General features: G+C 36.5%; 1 protein-coding gene across 1 annotated transcript; it reads left to right on the top strand.

Moving 5' to 3' along the window:
* The first annotated feature begins 9928 nt into the window (after window positions 1–9928).
* LOC147286622 (AAR2 protein family) lies at window positions 9929–19647 on the top strand. The gene is made up of 13 exons (XM_086241646.1): window positions 9929–10075; window positions 10200–10282; window positions 10667–10724; window positions 10849–10908; window positions 11447–11576; window positions 14701–14924; window positions 15041–15133; window positions 15217–15288; window positions 15604–15636; window positions 18414–18542; window positions 18826–18882; window positions 19191–19286; window positions 19375–19647. Exons 1-13 carry the CDS (start codon window positions 9980–9982, stop codon window positions 19432–19434), a joined length of 1191 nt encoding a protein of 396 aa, XP_086097772.1. The 5' UTR covers window positions 9929–9979; the 3' UTR covers window positions 19435–19647.
* The last annotated feature ends 3947 nt before the right edge of the window (window positions 19648–23594 follow it).

The raw sequence follows: 23594 nt of genomic DNA, 5'->3' as shown, positions 1-23594 counted from the left end.
TGGGGTTCTCTCCATCTCAGAAGGGATGTAAGTGTTATCATCCTCTTACTAGAAATTTCATGTTACCATGAATGTAACCTTTCATTAAGATACTTTATACTATTCCAGTGGTGCTTTAGATTCTTCTGTTTAGAGGGAAAGGGGTTTTGAATAGAAAAATCCAAGATTTGGTTGATTTTACATTTTTGAGGTTCATATTCGAAAGCAGTTTGACAAGTGCTTGACCTCTAATAGCGAGCAATCGGCACTGGAAGGAAGTTACGTTCCAGATGACCAAGTTATGCCTCCTTTGAACGAGCGCTTGGCCTTCTCTGGCGAGCGCTCGATGTTGAGCTCATTTTATAACACTTGTTTAACCTCTAAATTATGCTGCCTAGCCTTTTCTTCCTAGCATTTTTAGTAGTTTATTCATATTTTAATTATTTAGTTTATTTATTAGGTTTATTTTCTTTTCTTTTAATTAGTTTATTTTAATTTGGATTATGTAGGCTTTAAAAAGAAATTCAAAAGAGAAATGAGAGAAAACCCTAACCTACCAAAAAAAAAAAAGGCCTATAAAGAAGAGGAAAGAGAACCGGCCCAATTCGCCAGGCCCGAAAGTCAAAGAGCCACAGCAGCCATCCCAGCCCAACTAGAAGTCAAATGGTCACAAATGGGAGGAAGCTTCCTCCTTTTTGCGTCTCTCTCTCTCTCTCTCTCTCTCTCCAATTGCTGCACATTTTCTCTCCCAGCAACTGAGCGCACGCCAGCTGTCCATTTCTAGCTAGGTTGTTCCAGCCTTACTCCAGCCCTTCTCTCCATGCTAATTTCTCCTCTCTCCCAACCAATGCACTCCTGCCACATGTCCACTCATTTTTGAAATTTTTTTGCTACTATTGCATGGAAATTTTCTCTTTTCCTTATAGTCCTTTGCCTATTTAAAGGAGCCTTTAGCCCTCATCTCTGGCCTCTTTCCTTTTTCACGCCCATTAGGGGATGTGCTAGCTTAGGCCTCTTCTTTATTTTTCCTTTCTTTATGCTTTGTAATGTCTTCTTTTATTTTTACTTTGTAGCACATCTTCATTTAATGTTATGTTTATTTAGTTATTTAAATTCTCCTCTTGTCTCTTTTATTTAGTCTATTATTATTTCCTTCTTGTCTTTTAATATTATGAGCATAGTTTATTTATTCTCTTACATTTCTAGTTCTAGTATTTCTTTCCTTGATTTTATTTTCATCATGGGTGGTCACTAGGCCCTCTTATCAAGGTAAGGGAGAAGCACCCCATTAACATTCTCTAGTTAATTTTTGGTTAATTTCCCATGTCATAGTTCTTAAAAGTGCAAAGATCTTTGTTTATAAAAGTGAAAAGAGCAAACTTTCACCCATGATGTCATGTATTATGGGTAGTTTGAAGCCTCTTTTCCACATCTATGCTTGATTGTTAAAGTTTAATTCAATTTTCTTTGATCTCTAGTTGTTACTAAAATTTGGTTTCACTTGGGATGCTTAGAGTTTGTACTCTTAAGCAAAAACAAGATCTACCATAGAAAATTCATTTCTTTTGTGCTTAAAATATAAATACCTTTGGTGAGGGTATCAAGTTGAGTCTTAGGTGTCTTCCTTTCTATGAGAAATCACTAGAAGTTTTCTAGGTTTGCACATGTTGGTGTGGATTCCTAGACCTTGGTTCCATACCAATTTCTAGATCTTTCCACCTATATTTACCATTGTTATTTAGTTTCTTTTATCAAAAACTTAAAAAATATATATATATTTAAGCTCGGTTATAGATGAATTAACTTAAGTTTAAACTAGTGTTTTTATTTTGCAACACTCCTTGAGGATCGACCTCGCAAAAATGCCGTCTATATTATGGACTCGTACACTTATGAGTAATAAATAAAATACATCACTAGACCTTCGAGCAGGTTCCCTATTCTCAATATACTCTGAATGCTAGTACACCTTCAACCTCCTTTGTTGAGCCATCAATCATATCTTTTCCAAATGCTCCTCAAGAGGTACCCTTTAGACCTGAGTCTAATGTTCATAATTTAGTTGAGTTATTTAATACTGTGTCTGAACCCAACCACCAAAGTATCAATTGTCACCTCGTTCTACTCGAGGTATACGTACAACCAACTCAATATTCTCCTAACCCAAAAGTCAAGATAAAGTATTCCATCAATAATTATGTGTCTTCTCACAAGCTATCTAAGTCACATAAATCTTTTGTACATCAATTATCTTCTGTATCTGTTCCAAGTAGATTGCAGGATGCTCTTACAAATCCTAAGTGGATCAAGGCTTTGGTAGAAGAGATGAAAGCATTGTAGAAGAATTCTACTTGAGAGGTTGTTCCTTTACCTAAGGGGAAGAAGACTGTAGGATGCAGGTGGATCTTTACCATTAAACACAAGGCATATGGTACCATTGAGAGGTTTAAAGTTCGGTTGGTGGCTAAGGGATATCTTAGTCAAATGGATTGGATTATGTAGAGATGTTTGCTCCAGCCTACGTGTTGTGTGTCCTTTTGAAACTAGCAGCAAATCTGGATTGACCATTACTACAATTTGATGTTAAGAATGCTTTCCTCCACGGTGATTTAGAAGAGGAAGTATATATGGATCTTCCACCAAGTATGTCCGAGTCTGAGCCTTCTAATCGAGGTATGGTGTGTAAACTAAAGAAAGCTTTATATGGTTTGAAGCAATCTCCTAGAGCTTGGCTTAATTGGAAGATTTAATTACTAAGTCTATGAAGAAATTTGGCTACAAGCAAAGCAATTCAGATCATACTCTTTTCCTAAAGCATAAAGGAGGTAAAACTACTGCCTTAATAATTTATGTTGACGATTGGTAGTGACAGGTGATGATTATGATGAAATATCTAAATTGCAATGTTATTTGGCATCTGAGTTTGAGATAAAGGAGCTTGGTAATCTTAAGTATTTTATTGGAATTTAAGTAGCCAGGTTTAAGCATGGTATATTTCTTTCTCAAAGAAAATATATTCTTGATATGTTATTATATGCAGGTATCCTTGCTTGTAAGCCTTGCGATACACCCATTGAGCAAAATTATAAATTAGCAAACAATCTTGATCAAGTACCCACTAATAAAGAGATGTATCAAAGATTTGTTGGGAAGTTGATTTATGTATCTTATATTCATCCAAATATGGCTTATGTTGTAAATGTTGCGAGTCAGTATATCCATTGTATTAGGAAAAGTCATATGGATGCAATGGAGCGTACCTTAAGGTATATAAATTCAGCTCCAAGTAAAGGGTTATTATTTTCCAAGGGGATCTAAATATAGTTGGGTACGCTGACGCAAATTAGGCCGGGTCTGCTACTAATATATAGAAGTTTAACCTCCGGATATTTTACTTTTGTGGGTGGAAATCTAATTACTTGGTGAAGTAAGAAGTAACAAGTTGTCGCTAAATCAAGTGTTGAGGTAGAATTTAGAGAAATGGCTCAAGGCGTATGTGAGTTGTTACTGCTAAGGAATTTGTTAAAGGATTTGGGTTTTAAACCTAAGAAAACTATGATTTTATATTGTGATAACAAGTCTACTATTGAGATTGCACATAATCCTATTCAACATGATTATACTAAACATGCGGAATTGGACCGTCATTCCATCAAAGAAAAACTAGAAGCCAGGATATTTGATTTTCCTTTTGTGAAGTCTGAAGATCAGTTGACATATATTCTTATTAAAGCAGTCTCAAGCGGGGTGTTTATTGACTCATTTGTCAAGTTGGACATGTGTGATGTCTATGCTCCAACTTGAGGAGGAGTGTTAAGTAAGTCCTAGTTTTTCTAGAATTACAATTACTTGTTGCATTAAGTTTTCCACATTATTAGCTTTCTTCATTGTATTCATTATGTTCCTTGTCTTATTAGGATGTATACTCTATATTTACCCGATATTGGGAAGAAAAAAAGTAATTGAGGTATTTATCCTAAACCTAGATTTTGACAATCCCAAGTTTTAAAAGAAGTCACGCCACCGTCAACACTTTGGATTGGGGAATGACATTTTGGTTAGTTAAGCACTCATAAGCTCACACATGAGCTGATTTGAGGACTAGCACAAACATATATTAAACCCAACATGAATTATATGCTCATCTTAGCATGTCACCTATCTTAATACAATCCATGTAGTCAGTTAGTGCTGACTACTTAATCTGTGCCCTATGGGGTACTCTCTTACAATGAGGTGGGTCCTATATATTGATGTCTCATTTAATTTTTAAATGATGTTGTATAGGGCATGCTTTATGGAAAAACTTCTTCGTAGACAAACCTCCAAAATTGTACCCATCAAAACAATAAAGCACTTTTTGAAATTCTACTACCTCTATTAGAAATGTGGTATATATAGTACCAAAAATATGACACATTTAGCATTATTGTATTACTAGCCACTTTGTATGCGCTAACATGCATGTGAATGGGCTTTTCCTAGTGTTCAAATATCAATATTCAACATGCGTTATGTTTGTTTCAGTGCATGTCAAGTTGCTTTTTCTATTCTGTATTTGTTGGATTTATTTTTTTCACAATATATTTTGTTTCTTAGCTAGATTAATTTTGTAGTTCAATTGGTAAATATATGAATGAAAAACCATTTTTTTTATTATGCATACATTAATTTATTTTAGGGCTTTTTAAGAGGGCTGTTATATACACACCTCTTTTTTCTCTCACTACACACAAACCCGGCAACAGGTCGTGTTTTTGCAAGTTCGGATCAAACAAGACACGACCCGTTACGCAAATAGGTGAAAAAGTGCCAACACGAACACGACACGAAAAATAATATGTGGACAAGACACGACCCGTTTCACTAGTTAAGAAAAAAAATATACATTTTTTTCAACATAAAATTTAAATTAAATATATTATATTACATAAATAAAAAAATATGTTTTATTCCATAAATGTATAGTTTAAACATTACATATAAGAAAAATATAAAAAATGTGTAAATTAAATGATTAATATCATAAGAAAAAATCACATAAAATATATTTATTTCTTAACGGGTCACTAACGGGTTTCACGGGTTAACACGAACACGACACGAAAATTAATGGGTCCATACGATTTCAACACAACACGATAAGCCTCAACCTGAACACTGAATTTTTTAGTATCGTTTCATGTCGTGCTAACAGATCAGATATGATATTTCGAGGTATAGGTTTTGGGAAGCATATGCGTTCTAGAAATAGCACAAATAAATGGTTGTCAATTCAAGAAAGTAAAATATAGGAATCACTATGTATAGTTTAAACATTACATATAAGAAAAAAATATAAAATGTGCAAATTAAATGATTAACATCATTTAAAAAAAATGAGGTTCAATGAAAGCGAAGAATTGCAAGAAATAAAAGAGAAATTAAATAAAGTTCAATGAAAACTGAACAAGACTACGTGCAAGAAACTCACCCAAAGCTTATGGCTGAAGAGGTTCATGAAAAATGGGACTACATTTGAGCACGAAGCCCTTCTTGCCTTTTGGTTGTCGAGGGATATTTTTATTGATGCTTAAAGTGATAGATTCGTGTGTTTTGTCCATTACAATTCATTTAGTTAGAGGGACCTGAATTGCGCTTGCACCGGCTGTTCCTGCAAGCATTTATAAAGATTTGGGATCGTTGAAAAGTAAAATTGTAAGTTCAAGCAAATTAAATGTTGATGATGATGGTTTAAAGCTCACCCTTAAGTGACCATTTCAATTGGTTTAATTTTGGGCATGAGAAAGGTTCTTAGAGCTTAGACCAAAACCCAAACTATCAATTATGGTCAACCAAGGTTTGCTCAACGGGATAAAGTAAATGGTGTGGAAGTTGAAAATATGAGGATGGTTTTTAACTAGATTCTGTCGGAGGTGATTTTAAGTGGCGTCCTCATTCCTTGCCTGTTTAGAATAATCAAAACACGGATTTTCCTAAATACTAACTTGAAGAGGAAATGTAGGTAGTGTATGATTCTGTTTTGGATGATGAACTATTGTCATTTGCAAGATGCTTGAAGGTTAGTGAGCAGGCTAGACTTGTTGGTAATATCAAGCAGTACTTTCTACATCAAGTAGCTATGAAATTTGGATTTCATGAAGACCTTTCGTGCATCGATCAAATCATAGTTCGGATATAGTCTAGTAGCATTACATCAAGGGAATTAAAAAATGTTGAATTGTGCAATCCACCCAGGCTTTCAAAGACACAAGTGAAGTTGCTATAAAAGTATATGTATACACTACTGAGGGACCACCCCCTTGAACCTCATGGCTTTCCTCCAAAGAAAGTTTTAAGAGGTTCAAAAGAAAGGAACAAGATTACTGATGCTACCATTACTTCAATTCCACGCCATATGAGGGTTGGTAAACTGATGCAAGAGAGAGTGAAATCGTCTTCCAATGAGGGTGGGTGGTATGGGCTAGTCTATTTCGGCTAGACTTGGCAAAAACACACACGACCCGTTAACACAACACGAAACAACATACAAATTTACGTGTTCGGGTTTGAGCTTATCGGTCGGGTTGATATCAATGTCACCCGTTAGTGACCCATTAAGATAACGGATTAGGTTGTGTCAATTCGTGAATACCCATTTCACTCGTTAAGAGAAGGGCATTTTGGTAATTATATTAAAAAGCCCTAAATCCCTAATAGTTGCCTCCTCTTTCTCATTCACACTTCACAGCTGCTTCTTCTTCTTCTTCTTCTTCTCTCTCTCTCTCTCTCTCTCTCTCTCTCTCTCTTTCTCTCTTTCTCAACTTTCCTCTATGTGCTATTTTTCTCTTTGTGTAGCTCTCTCTCTCTAGCTCTCTCTTTGATTGGGCGTGCTGGGGTGGGTGCCGGAGGGGATGGAGGCATGCCGCACGCTGGGGTTGGGGGCACGGAGGGTTAGGCTGGGGGAGGGAGTTAGGAGGTTAGGTGGGGGCTACGGAGGAGGAAAGGGTATTTGGGTGGGGAAGGAAGAGGGTGGATCCGGATCATAAGGGGGAGGGAGGGAGGGAGGGAGGGTTTAGAAGTGCATATACATTCACATGAATGACAGTTTATACCTCTTCTAAAAAACCAGATGATTCTACAGTGTGAAGTTCATTTTGTAATTGAAATTTGTAACTATGACTTTCACCTTCTAGTACTCATTGTAATTGAGCTTAACATGCCAATGGACTCGGACTTGACAAATGAGGCTGGTACACTCTACCAGAGGAATGTGAGTTGATTTTCCAGGACCTACAGTTGAAGCTAAATATAGATTGTCTGGCCTGCAAGGTAGTATTTGCAAATAGAAAAGATGTATGATTTACTATTACTACAAAAGACGACTAAAAAACATAAAGAAAGTAGTAAAAAAACTAAAAGAAAATTTTGGAAAAAGAAAAGTTAGATTCGAAAATGCAAAAAATATGAATTAACTTACTCTACGCAACTCCCCAAGGGTTTGTTCTGTTATTTCGATAGCCACATGCACCAGTTGGACGAAAAATTATTGTATGTGATCGTAACACCACGTGACATAATAATGTGGTGTTACCAATCCACTCAAATTATAATACGTGGATGATTTTAAGGGTTTTTTCCTAGATTTTAGGGTTTTAGAAATTAATTATTGTACACGTGTTATAATTTGAGTGGATTTGTAACATCACGTCATCATGTCACGTGGTGTTACGGTCACACACAATAATTTCTCCAGTTGGACAGCTCACTATGGTTTCATTATAAAATAAGGAGATGGACACACAACAAGTGGGTGTCTTTTGAGCGGATGGTTTCATTCTAGGTGATTTCCATAAGAAGTAAATGTTAGATAAATATGAAAATCATTTTCCTATGTTTTAAAGTAGGCTTTTTACCACAAATAGTCCTTCAACTTTCACAAAAACATCAATTTGGTCCCTAAAGTGCATTTTCAATCAATGTCATCTCTCATCTTTGCCATCGAAAATTAATTTGGTCCCTAGACACACTTTGAAAATTCGCTAAAAATAGCTCGGGACACGAAAAAATTCTTTGAAAATTCCTATGGACTTGTCTTGACTAAAACTAATTTTAATATGGGGTCAAATTATCAAATTGAAGTTTAGTATCTTTCAAAAAATTCAGGGAATTAGTTTGGGAATTTTGAATTTTAAGAAAAATCAATTTAATAATTTAACCTCATATAAAAATAGTAGTAGTCAAAATGAGTCCGTATGAATTTTCAGGGAATTTTTTCGTATCCCGAACTATTTTTGACGAATTTTCAAAGTGTGTCTAGGGACCAAATTAATATACGATGACAAAGATGAGGGATGAAATTGATTGAAAATGTACTTTAAGGACCAATTTGATGTTTGAGTGAAAGTAGAGGGACTATTAGTGATAAAAACCCTTTAAAGTATTAAGACCATACTTATCGGCTGAATTGCATCTTTATTCAACATTTCAACCCTTGTATTGAAATGTTACAGATGGAACATTTATGTCATAAACTGATGGATTAAATAACATTTTCTTTATCTACGAGCTAAGAAGCTCTTTCTCCCGCGCGTGCTAAGACATATTTTCTATTACGTACACACATAAAATATCCAAAAAGAACATAGTTATAGATAAACCAACAAATAAAACAACGTATATAAATTTTTTGAAAAATACATTAGTATCTACAAAAATCTCATAAAATCAAATACTTTTGGAAGAAATAAGGTTGAATCAGGCCTTAGTCCTCACGGATGATAATCAAGTAAAATCTAACAAGGATTTGGTTTCCTCTACCTTGTTGGACTTGGATATAGACTTATCTTGTCATACCCCAATGTTAATAATATAAGGAAATATAGTATGTTATTGCGGCGCGATTTGAGGAAATAAATTTTTTACTTTAAAATCAAATAAACATAGTAGGAAGTTTAAAAGACAAATGTATTCATCAAGAGAGAAGTTTATTTATACATAAGCTTCATATTGTCAAATTGAAAATAAAAGAACACTTGCATTTTTTAAAATAAAAATAGAATGTTTAAACATCTTTATTAAATTTGAAGATAACATTCACCCTGCCCCACATGAATTTACTCGTTACCTCAAGAGAGAATATATATGCATGATGCAAATAGAACAGAGAACATGCAAAAAGGAGAAAACAATGGAGAGAACTTGTTTGTGGTTTTTAGCCTCTGCAAATCACCATGGTTTCGGAGTTGATTCAGGTTTAAAAAGTGAAAGCAACTGAATAGTGGTTGAATTGTGGGCATTGAAAGCTGAATGAAACTAGATGGAGGAGTTCATGGGCCTTCTTGCCTCAGTTCATGTGCCTTCTTTCAAAATCGTGGTTGATTTTGGTGGAGTTTGTTTGGTTTTATTTCTTTTGTTTTTTTCTTTGAAATCTCATCTTTTACTATTTTCTTAGATGGAGTTATTTTAGGGAGAGGTATGTAAGGTGATTTTTTTGTTTTTTGTAATTGAACATTCAGGCTGAGTAAATAATGGTCTTTCCTCCTTTTACTTATGTTTTAATTTTTTATCTGCGTAATTGATTTTTACTGATATGGCATTCTAGATTAAAGTTGTTTTGTCAAGATAATTTGTTAAACCAAGGATAGTTTGGGGTTGAACAAAAAAAAAAAAAAAAGGATAGTTTGAAGGATTTCTGAATGTTTAGATAGATATAAGAAATCCGGGAAAAAAAAAAAAAGAGATAGATATAAGAAATACCAGCTGGCCAGATAAAAAAAGATAGATGAGAGGAAGATGGGCTCATACAAAAGTTTCTCTAAAGCGAGTAGGCCGATGTCAAGCCTGATAATGGGCTTAGCTCTTGGGCCGTCATTCAGCCCAACTGGGAGGCCCTTCTAATAAGAAGAAGAGGCTTCTGGACACTTCCTGAACCAAACACTCTCTCTCTCTCTCTCTCTGCTCTCACAGTTGTAGCCGAATTTCAAATAAACGTTCGAATAAAACTTTGTTTTTCGGTTTAATGGATGCTGAAACGGCGCTGGAGCTTGTGAAGCACGGCGTGACGCTTCTCTTCCTCGACGTTCCTCAGTACACCCTCGTTGGCATTGACACTCAGGTAAACTAGTAACCAAGACACCCTTTGTTTGGTTGCCGAGAAAATGCTAGAAAGAAAGAGAAAACAATTTGGAAAAAGACACAGTTAACGAACGCTTAACACTTGAGAGTTTCTGTATTTGCAGATGTTCTCCGTCGGCCCGGCCTTCAAAGGCATAAAGATGATTCCTCCTGGTCCTCATTTTGTGTACTACAGCTCATCCAGCAGGTTTGCTTTTTCTAGCTGATTATGTGATTTTGTTGAATATTGGCTGTGAGAGTAGACTGAATAGTGTTTCTCTTCATTAATTATTGAATTGTAAATATTTTGTGGGTGATGCTATAAAAATTTCCTGAACTATCCCATTTTACTCACTTAATTTCATTTAAAAAAAAAAAAAATTCTTTCAGCATTGAGCTGAAAAGGGTGAGATGAGCAGAAAATCATATATTATTGATTGAATGGAAATCATATATTTCATATATCTTTATTGTAGCATGTTTATGTTATTGATTGAATGGAAATCATATATTTCATATATCTTTATTGTAGCATGTTTATGCTGTATTTTATCTGTAATATATTTGTTAATTTTGGTTTTTGGACACACAGAGATGGCAAGGAGTTCTCACCAATTATTGGGTTTTTTGTTGATTCTGGGCCGTCAGAGGTTAGTAAACAATACCATCTCTTTTGTTGTTTACTTACGGCCCATGGGGTTAACATTTAACAGTAAGTTGTTTATACCACAATATCAAGACATGTGATCAACACTGACCCTTCTCATGTAATAGGTAATTGTTCGTAAGTGGGATAAAAAAGAAGAACGATTAATTAAAGTTCCAGAAGAAGAGGTTTGTATTCATGTTGATTGTATTATTGTCTAACTTTTTTTTTTTGGCCACTGTATTATTGTTTTACTCAAAGATTCACAACTGCAGTAATATGGAACCAAATTGATTCCCAATGAATGTTTCACACCATTGATTGAATTCTATAACCTCAATCTTTAATAAGCTGCATTGAGCTTAAACTTACTAGAAAATGTTGAGGCAAATCAAATCTCTGAAGTTGTCAGAAACATGCTGACATACTAGTTTCTGAACTGCTAAGAAGCAAGGAAATATGGCCAACATCTCTTCGGATGATCACAATTTTCATTTAAAGTGTTTTTTTCTTTATTATTATTATTATTATTTTGTAATTTTTCCTTTTACTATTCAATTTATTATATTAATAAAACCCTTGAATTTTGAAGGAAGCCAGGAGGAATTTCAGATTTTGTTTAAGACATATTCTATGCTACAAGCCTAGAACAGAGCACATTACTGATTTTATTTGTATCAATTTAATAATTTTATTTCATGTCTCTGTTGTTTCTGTCTCATCAAGGAAGAGAGATATTGTCAAGCAGCTAGAAGTTTGGAGTTTGACAGACATCTTGGTCCTTATAATCTAAGCCAGTATGGAGATTGGAAACGGTTATCTAATTACATTACAAGGACTAGCATTGAACGAATTGGTAGGCATTACTCACAACTTCAAGGGCTCTGTTTATTCACAATTAATGTAGATATTTCCATAAGGAGTTTCGTCATTATCATTGCTTGAGTTTTGTGAAACGAATACATTTTATGCTTCAACTGCTGCTGCTGTGTTTGCTTCTCTCTCTCTGTTTATGTTTAATTTTTTTTTTTTTAATCGGGTCTTAACTTTTTTGGAACTTACTGATAAGGAATAGGGATCTTTTAGGTAAAATGGTTGTGGAGATTCCCTCTTAGGCAGGATTCATTATGGTGTTCTGTTTATTACAAGTACTTAGTGGTAAGGAGATGTTTGGCAAGGAGATTAATCTTGTAAAGTCACCGTCCCTTGTTTATGTCGGGTGTCTACTAACCATAATGTGGTAATGTATTGAATTTCCGCCTTCTACAGTTGTCGCTTCCTTGACACCTTCTACAACTATCTCTTGGACTTGACTTTAGGAACAAATTGGATGAGAAAATTTTCAGATCTCTTGCTCTGTGCTAGTAGTCTCAATGAACCCTATTAGGTCTAACAGATGGGTTAGAGTTCTCTTGTTTCTTGATTTCTTTCCCTGTAAATTCTGTTTTCATTCTTAGTTATAAAATCATATTGATAAGATCTTTGAGCCTTTTAAGATGATTTGGAAGGCTGGTGTCCATACTAAGGTGCATTTTTCTTTTGGTTGGTGGTCCATGGGAGAATTAACACCTATGATATGCTCCAAAGAAGAAAGAACAAGTACTTTGACTTTCATATTGCCTGTACTTTTTGCCATGGAGATGCTGAGAGTGTAGATCATATCTTTATGCATTGCCCTTTCACCTCTCAAATTTTGGGGAGGTTGCTGCAAGTGTTTGGGTTGGTACTGAATTGTGAAGAACGTGATCAGTGTTTGGTGTTGTGCACTCTTGGCAGTTATTTGGCTTGTTTGGATGGAAAGGGACCGTATAATTTTTGAAGTTAACTGGAAGGAGGTGGATTTTCTTTTGGAAAAGAGCAGAGTTTTGACGTCTTTGTGGACTTCATTGTGTAAGCAATTTGGAGACTTTCCCTTGTCATTGATTTGTCTGGATTGGGTGTGATTTAATTAATGTAGTAGAGGTAGAGGATTTTGCATTGGGGAACAGGGATTTTGGTTTTAGAAGAAACTTGAACAAAATAGAGGTAGAGGAGCTACCAGATTTGTTGACATTGCTAGAAAGACTGCGCTTGATTGAAGGAAGAGCGGATTCAAGGCGGTGGAGATTGGAGAAGCCAGGAGAATTCTTCTGTAAATCTTTATTTTTTCTTCATATTTTTGAATAATTCAGAGGAGTTGCCTGCAGCTGAAGCAATATGGGATGCAAAGGTTCCAACCAAGGTGAACAAAGTGGGCTGATTAGTGGCTCATAAAAGGGTGATTTACTGCAGAGGAGTCCTGATTGTTGTTTTTCTCTTAGTTGGTGCATTATATGTGTTGATGTAGTTTGAGAATTAAATCCTAATTCCCACCGTCACGGCATACAAGCAATAATTCGATGAAAGATAAATAACAAACACGGCCAAGAAAACAGAAAATAATAAACCAACAAGCACACACAATCACACCGAGATTTGTTACGAGGTTTGGCAAAATTCCTGCCTACGTCCCCGGGAGAGATTTCCGTTCTTCACTATGAGAATAATAAGTATAAGATTACAATTGGACTAAATCACATAACCCAATCCCCAAATCCCTTGTACACCCTTTCACAAAGTGTTTCCCAAGAACCCTAGATCTCTCAGCCAAGATTAATTACCTAATCTTGATCTCACCTATTCTAGATTGTGTGCCTCCCAAGAATCCCAAGGACTTGCTCACTCTAATCTGATTCTCTCCAGTTTTTCTAAGCCCCTAAGGTTCTATTTATAACCATAGGCCTTAGATTACAATCCTAGATAAAGTAGGAAGAAAGTTAACTTTGAGTAGGAAATAAGTTTCCTTTATACACAAGGAAAACCTCAAAACTTGCCCAAAACAAAGTCCAAAACGCACCAGGAATCAATAACCTTCCAACACCTATTTGGACTCCTAACTTTATCCTAGAATACCATGGAAATCTTCCATGAACCAGGAAATCTTCAAATGCGAGCCAAATTAACAACAATATGCAAAATGAAGGGGGATAATGCTCATCATTTGCTTGTTCATTGCCTATTAACTATTCAACTGTGGCACAATCTGTTTAGGGGGAGCTGGAGTGAGTTGGGTTATTTCAAACGAGTTGCCATTATATCCTTAGCAGAAGACATGCTGCTTTTGGCAATGGAAAGAGGGCCAGAGTACTTTGGGGCTGCTGTAGGCTGGCTGTACTTTGGGTGGTCTGGATAGAAAGGAATAGAAGTATTTTTTATAATTATAAGGAACTGGGGGTGGAGGAACTATGGGAAAGGGTGAGGTTTTTATTTTTTATTATATATATATATATATATATATTGGGCTTCGGTCTCAACAAAATTCAAGGATCTATCACTTTCGACTATTTTGCTCGATTGGAAGGCAGCTTTAAGATAACTTCTTTGTTGGAGGCCTTTATAGCTTATGTAGTTAAATATTTTCTTTTCATCAGTGGACTTCTTGTCTGTTGCTTGTGTACCTTTCTTTGAAAAGATTAATACATTCTGTTTCTTTTAAAATAAATATATAAATAAGTGTAATGTTATGTAGGTTTTAGTTGGACTGTTTTCTTGGATGGATAACTTATCCCTCTTTCTTTGTATCTCTCTTTAATAAAAAAAAAAAATGCTTCTGATCTAAGAAAAAAAGGTGAGAAGTGAGAACAGATTTCAACTACAAATTATGGATCTAATTTTAATTTTGTCCTACTTGTGGATTGTTTTAAACACACTTTGGGCTGCTGTTGCAGCTTAATTTGTTTTCATGGAATGCAAATTAGTTATTTATTGAACCACTTTTGTGCTGATTGTTTACCAGAAGGAGCTTGTGTTACGGGTGCCTGAAATTTCACCAGTTTTGTGCTAATTCATGAAATTTCATATTTTGGAGCTGTTACATAGGGTGCCTGAAACGTTTTATATGAACTTCACTCTTTGTTGACCCAAACAACCTTTGGATTTTAAATGACTGGTGAACTGTACAGAACCCATTGGAGGAGAAATCACTGTTGCATCTGAATCTGCAATGCATAAAAACACTCCTAAAACAATGATGGAGAAAGCTCCAGATGAGCAGTTGAAGGCTACTAGTGCCTCAACACCCAGTGACAAATCTCAGACAAGTAGATGCTACTACACGTCAATTCCCCGTGTTATCAAACAAAGAGGAATCCATGGCCAAGAACTTACTTCTTTGAATCTTGACAAGGTATGAACCCTCCTCCCCCCATCTCTCTTGTTTTTTTTTTTTTTTTTTAAGAAATTAGCTGACTTAGCTATATACTTTGACTGATCTTTTTTCCTAACTTTTACTGATCTGCTCAGACACAATTGTTAGAAAATCTACTACTGGAAGATTATGGAGGGTCTGAGGACTTGCTTCTTGGGGAGCTGCAATTTGCCTTTATTGCATTTATGGTGTGTGTGCAGAATGCAGACTTGTACATCATTTTATGTTAATTAATATTGTCAGATCTTTATTATATCTTAAACTTATGCAGATGGGGCAATCACTTGAAGCATTTCTACAGTGGAAGTCTTTGGTCAGTCTTTTATTTGGATGTACTGAAGCTGTAAGTATTTCTTTGATTGTCAAGTTGCAGTTCACTTATTGTTGGTATTTTTTGGTGCAAACTGAGATTAAAAAGATAAATCACACCAGACAGCAATACACAATCGAGCAGAATAAATAGACAATAATGACAAATTGTTCATACGATATTTACATGGTTCAGCAAATTTCCTGATTATGTTCAAAAGAGATATTTGTTCTTCTCCATGAGAATTCAACAATACAGTAATACACACTTGAGCTAAATCACATAACCCAAACCTACAGAGAATATGAAAAATGTTTCTGATGAAAGTCTGTTATGCCATTTATGCAGCCTTTCCGTACAAGGAGTCAGCTATTTGCTAAGGTAATTGTACCATTTATAACTAAACTTCTTACTGTATAACTAAGAGTTCACAATCCTGGTGATTCGGGATATAATTGTTAAAGTATATGTCTAGATTCAATTAAGAAATATCTGGGATGCATACTGGCTTTTCAGATACTTGCACATTATTTTTTTCTTGCATCATTATGGTTAAAGTGGTTAATTCTTGTACGTGTTTTTTGAGAGTGGTGCTTATTATTCCAGTATAAAACAGTAAGAACAGTCAAACAATGTTGCATGGTTTATAGGTTGAAATCATAGTCAATTGGTATTTGATTTGTCTTCTGTAAATTTGTATATATTACGTTTTAATTTTTCGAGCACCTACTCTCGTAGTATGGAATCAGTTATTACATATGAGGTTAGGCATTGGTTAGTTGATAGTTTACTCCTATTTTGATATCTTTTGTGTAGTGAATTAACACCCTTTCCCGTGACCTTTTCTTTGATGTATTCTAGGATTAGACAATTAGAAAACACACACAATAACAACAATAAAGCAATAAGAACACCAAGAGTTGTTCTCGAGGTTCGGCGAACTTTGCCTATGTCCCCGTGTGACCTTAGAGAATCACAGCTACAATATGTATTCAATAAGATTACAAGAACTTATTGAAACCCTAGACTACCCAACTCGCAGCCGCTCTCTTCTCTCTTGCACAATTAGCCCTCTTGTGTTTCTCTCTCTTGAAAAACCTCTCCCTTGAAATCACTCACCCTTGAGTCTCTAACCCGAGTCTCCCTTTGAGTTTCTTCCCTTGAAGTCTCTAGCTATTCTCTCTTCTATGAGACTTGTAGTAGCCTATTTATGAGCATAGGCTTACCACTTACAATATGGATTCCTAAACTTAATAGAATTAGGTAATTCACCTATTAGCTAATTCTATTCCCTTGTACACAAGGAAAACCCTTTAGAACTCCTTCCCACACTAGGAAAGTCTTGCGCAAGTCCTCTTTGTCTTCCAAAACCGTACCCCACTAGGAAACCCAAAATTTGCCCCAAAAAACTGGACTCCTTTCCTCATTGGTCTCGGGCTACCGGTCAGCCAGATCTCCGACGGTCTACCAAACTGCCTAGAAAGCCCAATTGCTCTCTGGAGCTGGGCGACCGGTCCCTTAAAGCTTCTAGTTTCTCCATTTTTTTCCAGAAACTCCCGACGAGCCACTTTTCACGACATTTTGAGCGTCATGCCACAGAGCTTGAAAAAAATCTCTGATAAAAATCAATAGAGCAGTTCTGGTTTTTATTGCTATCAATAAGTACCAGAAGATTATTTGCTGGAATATGAGAGGTCTAGGCAACCAGAGGAAGAGAAGAGCCATCAAGGAGGTAATTGTGAAATATAGTACTGATGTGGTGATAATTCAAGAAACAAAGAGAGGTAATTGGTGGGGGAATTGTTGGCAGTTTTGGGGAATTGTTGGCCCTAATATGCCAAGAGAGAAAGCTGCTTTTTCAGAAGAACTGACTGATTTATATGGTATGAGTGGACTGAGATGCTATGTGGTGCGTGAAAGTGCTTGGACCATTCAGTTTGGAAACATGTGGTTGGAGCACCAAATGTTTAAGTATTGCTTTAAGGATTGGTGGGAGGTGAAGGATTTTAATGATTGTGAGGCTTACTAATTTATGAAGTTGTCCTTTGTTAAGGTAAAGTTGAAGATGCAGAGTAAGTAGGTTTTCAGGGATGTAAAAAAGAAACAATCTTGTTTGAAGAAAGAGGCAGTTTGAATGATGGATTAAGAAACAAAAGATGAAACCCTAAGGGTTAAGTTTGAAGAATGTGTTTTTCATGAAGAGATCTGTTGGAGACAATGGGTGATGGAAATTTGAAGGAGGAACCGGAACACAATTAATAGATTCAAGATTAGTGAAGGTATTTTGGTGGAGGACAGATTGATCAAATAAAAACTAATCAATTTATTAAAACAGCTTTATTCAAGTGATAAGATTTCTAGGTATAGGGTGGAATGCTTGGATTAGAGCCCAATTTGCAAGGGTAAGGCAGCTTAGTTGGAGAGATCATTGAGGAGGATAAGGTGAAGAGTGCTGTTTTTTAATGCAATATGTTTGGGGAGATACAATTGGGCCACCACAAGGTGCTTTTGGGAAGGTGCAGAAATTTTTAGATGCAGTACTTGTTGCTAATGAGGTTGTTGAGGAGGTGAAGAAGAAGAAACAAGAGGTGTTGGTTTGCATGATAGATTCTGCATAAGATTACGTGGAGTGACACTTTGTGGATTTTGTTTTTTATGTTAAAGGTTTGGAAAAAATGGAAGAAATGGATCAAAGGGAGTCTAAAATCTGTCACTTTTTCAATAATAATAAATGGGAGGCTGAATTATAAATTATTATTATTATTTTTTTAAAAAGGGCAGGCTGGGGGGTAAATTTGGTACATCTAGGTGGGAACAAAGGGAAGGGGACAAATCTTATGTGGTTGGGATGTGTTCTGTTATTTTGTGTTATCTTGGGACTTTTTAGATGTTTTTAGAAGCTGGTAGGTTAGAGGTTCTGTGTGTTTTGTTTAACTGGACAGCTTGTCTACTATGCTTTTCTCATTTGGAAAAAAGAAAAGAAGAGAAAAAAAAAATCTAGCTTCTATTGCCTTTTCTTTCCAGACAAAATAACACATTCAGCAAGTCTTGATTTTATCTCGTTTTCTTTTCATGTAAACCAACACTGAACAGATGTAGCATTCCTTTTTTCCCCTTTATTTGTGCTGATAAATGACTGTCTTATGGAAATCTTACAGTTCATTAAAGTCCTCTACTATCAACTGAAACATGGACTTCAGAAAGATTGCATAGACACAAGTGGTACATCAGCATTGTTAGATGAATCGTGGTTTTCTGCCAATAGCTTTTTGCACCATCTTTTCAAGGTATTTGAGTGCCTTATTCTACTGCTGCCATGCTTTTTGCATGATACACTCGCACTTGGTATATCTATGGAAAATTGGCCTCCCATTGATCAATTTGATTCATTTTTTTTTTCTTTGGTGAGAGTTTTGGTTCATTTTTTACAAGTCAACTTTGTTGCCATTCAGTTTGTTTTTCTAAAGAAAAAGAAAATAAATAAAAAGCAGCATGTAGTCATTTCATGTCACATCCATGGAACCTTGTGCTCATCATAACTTAATGACTAACCTATAATTGGGATTCCAGGATTTTTTTTTGCTGGTGCAAGATGCCTCAGTTATTGATGGAGATCTTCTATCATGGGTATGCACTCTAACTCTAAGCTTGGCTTTTTATGAAAAGTTTATTCTATCAGAATAATGATAAATGGAAGAAATGGATAATTGCATGCTGGATATCAGATCAAAAGTTTAGTGGCTTTATATGCTACATTTTATATCAACTTGGTTGGAGAGAATAGGCCGTGCCCTACAATTGGATAAGTAATACAAGATATCTGTGTCTAGATTCATTTAATAAGGGTGGCTTCAAATTTGCATTATTTCAAGTGCTGGTCTGTTTTTGTCTAATCATGTCGAGAAGAATCCTAAATTCCATACTTATCCTTAAAGACAAGGAAACTCAAGGAGTTGCTTGAAAACAATCTTGGATGGGAATTCCAGCAAAACAGTGCAGTTGATGGGATGTACTTTGAAGATGGTGATGAGGTCAGTGTTTTGTTTGTATTAAAAAATGAACTGTGCTCACTTTCCTCAGCTCTTCATTCTCTTAGTCCCTAACGTTCAACATTTGCAGTTTGCTCCTGTGGTTGAGATGTTGGATGACCCAAGATCTAGTGACGCGCCAGCACTTTAGGACTTTGGATCATATGTCATAACCAGCTTGATTGGTATAAATCATTCCACCTACATGTCCTTTTTGTAATCTGTAACCTGTATATCATAGTTGAAATTTCTACGTAAAGCGTCCAGGATGGACCTCGTTTTTTTTTTGGTAGACAGATGGGATTGGACAGTGCCCATAAAAATGGTTGCGTGAAAGGTTTAATCATGAGAGCTGCTATTTGCACATCTTTTTTTTTTTTTTTTGCACATTCTTTTCTCTTACATATTTCCTACTATCTTTTAAAATTTAAAATTTCTCTTTTACACATCCCTCCCATTATCAAAATACCCTAATCTCATTAATCTCACGAAAATTTCTCACTACACCCTATCCCAAATGTGAATTTTTAAATTAAAACAAAAAAACAAAGAACAAAAAAAAAAAATGTTGAAACCAGCCAGCCACCTGCAAGCCTCTGCCATCCCAGCCCCTCCCCCTCCCCCTCCTTCACCCCGACAACCTCCCTCCCTTCCCCTCCCTCACCGACCACCTCCCTCCCACTCCTTCCCTCACCCGACCACCTCCCTCTCTCTCTCATCCCCGCAGCACCACCTCTTCCCTGCAACACCAACTTAAAAAAAAAAAAAAAATTGCAGGTTCGGCATACCAGTGTCGAACCTGGCTATTTTGTTCGGCAGTTACTCGCCAAACAATCCTCTTCTATTCGGTGGATGTCTACCGAACGAAATAGCCGAGTTCGGCATTGGTTTGCTGAACCACTTGCACATTTTTTTTTTTTTGGATGTTCAAGGGTGCAGAGGGAGGTGGAGGGGTGCAAGGGGGAGGTGGTGCGACAGGGGGAGTGTTGCAGGGGAGGGGAGGGGGATGGCAGAAGGGGAGGGGTGCAGAGGGAGGTGGTGTAACAAGGGGAGGGGCTCAAAGTTGTAGAGAGAGAGAGAGTGAAGGGCTGGGGTTGGGTTTCGGGGAGAGAGAAAGAGGAGAGGGAGGATGGGGGTGGGGTGGTCGGCGAGTAAGAGGGAAGGGGAGAGAGAGAGAGAGAGAGAGAGAGAGAGAGAGAGAGAGAGAGAGAGAGAGAGGGGAGGGCCGAAGCGGAGCTGGGGTGGTCAGCAGTGGTTCTCACCGGGGTGGGGTACTGTGACAGGGAAGAGGAATGATAAAGGGATGAGGTTTTGGGTAATTTTATTTTGGATGTTTTTGGTTATTTCACAAATTAAACTTTTGGGGTGTGCAAAAAAAAATTTAAGGGTGTGCAAATAGCAGCACTCTTAATCGTATAAATGTGGTCAGTCTTGAGATAGAGTGGGATGATAATTTTAGGGTTATTTATACAAACACCCCCTTTAAGTCTCCGACGTGTTTTTACATTCCCCCTGCACTTTCAAATTTCACACTCTAACCAACCCAACCCACCCTCTAACCCGCAGCCACCCTCTGTCGCAAGCTGGAGACCGCCAGACTTTGGAACTTATAAAATTAACACGGATGCTGCTGTACCCAAGAACTGTCTTGAACGTGGGCTAGGAATCATTGCTCGCGACCATGCTGGGGAGGTGATTGCCTCCATGTCAAAACAGAAAGTGGCACATTAGTCCTCTCTTGTTGCGGAAGGAATGGCACTCCTGGAGGGGGTTCATTTCGCAATTGACTTGGGGTTGAGGAAGTGTATCTTTGAGTCTGATGCTCTGGATTTAATCCATGCAATCCAGAAATGAAGAGACGTTGGGTCCGGTGGGCTCTATTGTGGTGGGACTACTTTCATTGTTCTCTTCTTTTGATTCTATTGTTTTAAGTTTTTGCAAAAGAACTTGTAATAAGGCAGCTCATGAGCTTGCCCTTTTAGCTTTCTCTTTAACTGATTACCAGGTGTGGAGGGAAGACGTCCCACCTCCTCTGTATCCTATCCTTCTCCAGGATAGACCTCCTGATCGTTAATGAAAGCTACAGTACCACTTATCAAAAAAAAAATTTCACACCTTAACTACAGCTTTAATTTCTATGCACAAAACTCCATGATAATGTCAACTAAGATAATTTGTAAAATGACTAAACTATCCTTAAGCTGTTAAAATATTGTTTAGCTGCGGTTCAATTCATACTCCATACATACTAATGAGAATAAAAAAAAAAAAAAAAAAAAAAGGCAACATCCTGAGAAAAAGAGAACAAGAAAAAACAATTCTAAAAGAAATCAGAATTCATATTCTACTGCTCCATCCAATCACCCAAAGAAGAAAAGAACTTTTGAATAAGAAGATTAAACCTTTGTTGGGGCTAATCTCAAAATTGCCACGTGTCACCACTAGGGAGCTGCCATGTGGAAAAACAATATCGTTAATGACAAATAGCGTCGAAAACAGTGCAAGATTTTCGGCCGAAAGAACATCACTTTGGCCTATGAATTCACATCCTGGCCAAAATTTGGTCAGGGCTTGTCACGTCGACGACCTCAATAGACCAAGGAGACAGCAAGGAATAAAATTTCGGGTTTCGAGGAAATTTCGAAGATTTTTAAATTCCGACATAAATTTTGAAAATTTTTAAATTTCGACAGAAATTAGATGGAAATGACGGAAATTGCTATCAAAATACGGAAATTTTGAATGAAACTTTACCATATGTTTATTTAACATATTATCTACTAAATTGATAAAAAATATTGAAGAAATCAAATTATATAGTAGTAGGGGTGGACACGGGTAGGTTTGAGTCGGTTTTGGGCTCAAACCGTAGACCAAACCAATGGGCATGGTTTGCAAATATTGGAGACCAAACCAACCCAATTAAGGAATTGAAACCAAACCAATCCAAACCAATAGGCTCGGGTTGGGTTGGTCTATTTGGACGGTTTGGACTTCTTCAATCTTCAGTGAGATCAAGAGAGTGGGAGTGCGAGATTTGGTGGCGGCTATGGGGTACGTCAGTGAGATCGAGAGAGGACTTCTTCAATCTTTAATGAGAATATGAGATTGAGAGAGAGTGAGAATCTGAGATTGAGAGATAGACAAAGGTGACAGGGAGGGTGGAGGGTGGAGGGTGAAGGGTGGAGGCGCAAAATAAGATTGTGAGAGGATGATGGATGATTTTTTTTTTTTTTCTGGTCAAAATATTGCATCAATGATAGGCCCACAAAAGGATCAGAGAAACAAAAGTGGTTGTCCAGAAAACTCTAGGATAAACAGATAAGGGAATTACAAAAGAAAACTAAAAAGGAAAAGTTCACTCAAAGGAAACCAAACGACCCAGGTAGAGCAAAGAAACAAAGACAGTGAACTAGCCAAAGTCAAGCCCGAGAACTAGCTGAAGTCGAAAATTTTCTTTTTGTATTTCATTAGATTAGGGTATGGGAAATTTGGGAATTGAGATTGTGGGATGGGTTAGTGGGATTGGGCAGTGGGAAATTCTCTGGAAGTGTATTGAAAATGAAATAATGGGTATTGGACAGAGGAATTCTCTGGGGAGTGGGATGGGAATATGGGGACATGTATGGAATGTGGGAATTGAAAATTGGGGATAATAAGAATAATGGGTTTATGCGGGTTGGGTAGGTTTATGCGGGTATTTTGACAGGCCCAACCGCAGACCAACCCAACAGTGTGCGGGTCGGTGGGCTTGAGAACCGATTATCACAAAATTGGATCTCTAGACTGGACCAAACTGTGTTTTTGCAGTTTGGGTTGGTCGGTTGGTCTGTTAGACCCGCATTTTGTCCACCCCTATATAGTAGGTTTCATGTGATATAAAGTAAATATAATGCGCGCTGGAGCAAATACTATTAAATAAAATTAGTATAATGAATAAACAAAATTAGTATATTCTTTATACTGTATAATTTAATTATACACTAAAATCGAAAATCTAAACCCTAATACTCTATATATTCTATATACCCTAATACTCTTTATACTCTATAATCTATACATTAAACCCTATATACTCTATATTTTTTAGAATATTAGGTTTTAAGCCCTTTAGGATACTTTTAATTATTTTTTATATATATAAATGTCTTAAAGTTTAAGGTTTAAAATAACTAAATGAAATCTCAAACTTTTTTTTTGTTTCCAATTGCCCAAAGGCCCCAAACCCCCCCTCATTTTTTTTTCTTTCCTTACTTTTTTTCCTCGTGCCTCTCTCTTCAGCCCTTTTTTTTTTTTTATCTTTCCTTCCTT

Source organism: Dryas octopetala, chromosome 4, assembly GCF_963921425.1.
Source record: "Dryas octopetala chromosome 4, drDryOcto1.1, whole genome shotgun sequence".
NCBI lineage: Eukaryota > Viridiplantae > Streptophyta > Magnoliopsida > Rosales > Rosaceae > Dryas > Dryas octopetala.
Note: the sequence above shows the minus strand (reverse complement) of the source record. Positions and strands in the feature narration are given on the sequence as shown.